At 34.2% G+C, this 4,262-nt stretch overlaps 1 protein-coding gene across 1 annotated transcript; it reads left to right on the forward strand.

Annotated features, from left to right (window-relative positions):
* The first annotated feature begins 1,648 nt into the window (after window positions 1-1,648).
* LOTGIDRAFT_232952 (hypothetical protein) lies at window positions 1,649-3,964 on the forward strand. Its single transcript, XM_009058306.1, has 3 exons — window positions 1,649-2,308; window positions 2,745-3,014; window positions 3,269-3,964. The coding sequence occupies exons 1-3, from the start codon at window positions 1,694-1,696 to the stop codon at window positions 3,371-3,373; spliced, it is 990 nt and encodes a 329-aa protein (XP_009056554.1). The 5' UTR covers window positions 1,649-1,693; the 3' UTR covers window positions 3,374-3,964.
* Window positions 3,965-4,262: the final 298 nt, after the last annotated feature.

Below are 4,262 nucleotides of genomic sequence, written 5' to 3' on the forward strand. Positions count from 1 at the left end.
TTAGAATCTTGTACCAGGTATTGTGCCTCTGTAATTTAGCTCTATTACAAGGTTAAGTTAGTTAGAAGATTAATAACGACATGAAAACGTTGACTGTTGTGATTGCACTAACAGTTCACTATTTTACATTCTATAAAGTGATGGCAAGTTAAATATTTAAGCGACTAACCGTCAATATAAGCTATTATTTTATGAAATTCTTTAAGATGCTTTTGAACTGTAAAGCTTAACACTGGTTCTACATCGACCTCTTTACAGAATTGTTAATCTTTTAGGATAACGAAAGCAAGTAAAATATTCCATAATTGAGTAATGGCGAAGATATCACGTACTACCTCTGTGGCTTATAAAGTTTTTTTTTCATAGTTGCTCTTGCGGCACCATCCAAGCGACAGTTTGGTATTTGTGTAGAGATGTGTTCTATTAGAGGTTCTGGACTCCCTTGTCCAGCTGGTACAGTCTGTAGATCCAATGGTTGTGGACACACATGTCAAAAAACACATACACTTATTGATAAAAACGGTAACTTATGTTATAATTAATCACTGAAAGGGGTATTCGCTCCTATAATCAAATCTCTTGCCGAAGATCTCTCATGCATAAGCTATTTTGTTCGCTGAGCAGATGGTGTTAAAAAAAACCTTTTGCTGACATGTTTTGACGCCTTTATAGAAGATCATCAGACTTATTTCTTATTTACCTCAATCAACTTTGTTCTGGCATTTGGACAATGACATCATAAATTTGTCTATGCTTAAGGTGTCCCAAGTGATGTAATGTTTTTCACATTTTATTTATCTACTTTTGTTCATTTAATTTCAATTTTTAATCATTTTTTTTCTATTTATGTTTATTCAGGATGTGACTTCAGTTTTATGGCTCTGTGTGATTTATACTGTCCAAATGGTGGTGGATTTGCCAAAGATGCTAAGGGTTGTCCACTCTGTAGATGTGCATCAAACACTAATATCCTTCTTCCAAAAATAAACGCCCTTGAGTAAATAGTTTATAGTTGTCTTTTGTTCTTCTTTTAAAAAAAAAGGGTTAGAGAAACGAGTCTAACAACCCGCTCTTACTCAGAATGATATATATAAAACAAAAGCAAATACTAACGATCTGAAGCCGCAAAATGAAACCCGAGGAATTATATCAATCATAAGTGAGTAGGTTTCCATAAAGTGGTATCAGGTGTCAAGAAGGGTTGTCATCTGGCGCCACACACATTATAGTTGCGAACCAATCATACACAAGAAAAGGTTAAAACAACTGCCCAAAACACAGTGACTTGACTGACCAATTTTAATACTTTAAGGAGGTAACTGAAGATATTGTTTTCATCTAATTTAAAGTTTCAAAGGAGATAACTGATCACAAAAGTTAATAAGAAAAAATGTTTAAAACATCCGCAACGCCACAACAATATATATTTTAGAATAATAAATATCATGCGAGAGAAACCCGACTATAGATTTAAGGCTAGAAGGTGTAATCAGATTTAAGTATTGAGTTTTAAAGAATCGAACACCTATAAACGCATAAGTATTACTGTTTATTACGTCAAAACAAACGTGCCTAAGCGATAACACTGTTACAGTTATCGAATTATTACGTCATAATAAGAACAAATTATAATTCTGTTGTTAATTAACGAACGGTTTGAACCAGACGTCCAGTTTCAACATTTACCTTTAGCATGGGGATTTTTACTCAGTGTTTTTGTTGTAAACCATGTAAGAACGACCGATACAGAAAACAATCGTCACCAAGAACAACGTATTCACCAGAAAATATCGAGCAGAGTCAATTTGTTTATTCACCAAAATTAACAGTAAAAGAAGATTATTTATTTAGACCATCAATACAACAACTGGCTCAACAATTTTCTGTTGAAAATCTGAAGCTAGATAAACCAATAGGATTACCATTGTCTTCATGTTACCTTGATTTACCACAAATATCACTAGAGTCACGTTCAGAATCACTAGAACCACGCAAGGAATCTCCAAAACCGAGTAGTGGATCACCAGCAGTAGGTATTAAATCATTAGAACCAGAAATTTTATCACCAGCTACAAATATCAAAGTAATTCATGTCAAACAAGCATTAGATCTGTGGAAAAGTGATAAGTCAACTGGATTAAAAGATGATGGGGATGATTTAGGTATGAATAATTTGGTACCATCTGAAGTTATTGCTGGTCCAAAAGGAATTAAACAGATTAAAGTCAAACCAGTAAAGCAATCTTTATATCTAGTTCAAGAGACTAATGATGAACTTGACAGTAGAATAACAACACATTCAAGTCAGGTAATTGACTTCTAACCTGGTTCAATTGTGAATCACCACTGTTTTGTTTAACCTCGATGTATAAGTAATATTCTGTACACGTCCTTTATGTAACTAAGAACAGTGGTATCTACAATATGTATTAATATTACCAGAACCAACACCGAAACGTATACTGTCAATGTTTAGTAAAATGAACTAATGGCGGTGCCGGTGGGGGATTAGGGGAGCATAAGCCGTCCTAGAAAAATGATTTGTACCCCCACACTTTATTTCTTACACATTTTAGAACACCATTCGTTTTTGTTACTTTGCTACTATGCCGCTTCCACATAGCTGCCGAATTTTGAATGACAACCTTAACAGTTTACCACCCATAAGTCAGTTTGTCCTCTATTTGTACCCCCAGTCTCGACGAGGCTGGCACCGCCACTGAAATGAACTTTTTTTTCGTCAGGTGGCAGTTTGTGATTCTAGTCGTCTACTGGAAGAAAATGTCGGAAAACCTTGTGCATGTCGATTGATGTACAATAATAACAATAGAACTAATAATAGTGTTAGTTCTGGTATTTCAACTATGACTCTACAAGAATCTTCATTTAAACCTCAACCTAAACCTGATCGGGTTACAATGTTCTGTGTTACTAGAGACAAAGCATGGAGACAACAGCCGAACTCATTTATAGATAAAGTATCAAATATCAAGAACAAGACTAAGAAAAACCAGGTAACAGTATTTAAAATTGAAGGGAACTGCTTGCATTCATTTCACATCGACTGACAACTCTTCAGGAACCAACGAAATGTCACTTCATATTCCGTTTTAAAAAAAGATAGTCTATTCAACAGTTGAGTCACTAACCAAAAACATGGATGCTTATACATAGTTACAGAGAGCAGTCGCAGTTTTCTTTGGTCAGATTGGGTTGATGCGGTTCAGTAGTTGTGATTTTATACTAAGTGAAGTTTACTTGTTTTTAGGTAACTTATACAAACATAGAAACAGTTGTAGAGCGCCAAGACGAGGACGAAGAACTTGAACAGAAAAACAAATTAAAGAACATCTTTAAAAGGTTTTCTTGCTGATAAGTCGGGAAAGGATTTGATATTATGCAGTTTATGTTGAATGGGATTAAACCGTTATATAATAAATGTTGTTATTAACACCAAATTTGATACAGTAATGCCACTAGCATGACAGCGAGTCGTACTAGAGCAACCTTTCAATTAGATAATATTATTTACGATAATCAATAATTTCAGAATATGCAATTTCGTCTGGTAAACGGTATTGGCTTTGGTCAACAACGATGTTTTGTAATTATCAGGGAATGCTGTGATGTTTTTGTTAGCAATGTCTAAACTTTTCTTTAAAAACTGATTTCTATTATAAATATCATCAATTGTATTGGACTGTGCAAAAGATTGTCCACGGTCACCAGAAATTTTACACGTGGGTGCAGACAAATATCAAAACTTATATTCCAATGATAAAACCAATCGCCATTCAATAATACTGAAATGACCCAACTTCTGGTTTGTGACACAGAAGAATAAGTTAAATAAGGTTCATTTAGTTTAAAATGTCATTGACAAGTACATATATTCATATTATGTATATTTAATTGTACATGATGCATGTCTTATAGATACAAATAAAGGCTGTGCACAAAAGTTAAATTCATTTTTATGTTGACCTTCTCTCTCATCCATGCTGATCTATATAGCATATTATAAACATCCGACGACGTCACCCTATTGTACTGACGGGATTTTATATCTCATGAAATTCGTTTCAAATACGGTGGGTTCGTTTTGCCGCATTGCCGAACTTGCCGCATCGTGCCAAACTGCAGAAAAGCGACTTGTAAAACGAAACTAAAGGTTTCTGATAAAATCCGGAATGGCCATTTGTTCCATATGAAACAAAATATTTTAATATATTGTCCCGCATCGATTTTCTTTTTATTTATAA

Source organism: Lottia gigantea (genome assembly GCF_000327385.1).
Source record: "Lottia gigantea unplaced genomic scaffold LOTGIsca_33, whole genome shotgun sequence".
In the NCBI taxonomy this organism is placed as follows: Eukaryota; Metazoa; Mollusca; class Gastropoda; family Lottiidae; genus Lottia; species Lottia gigantea.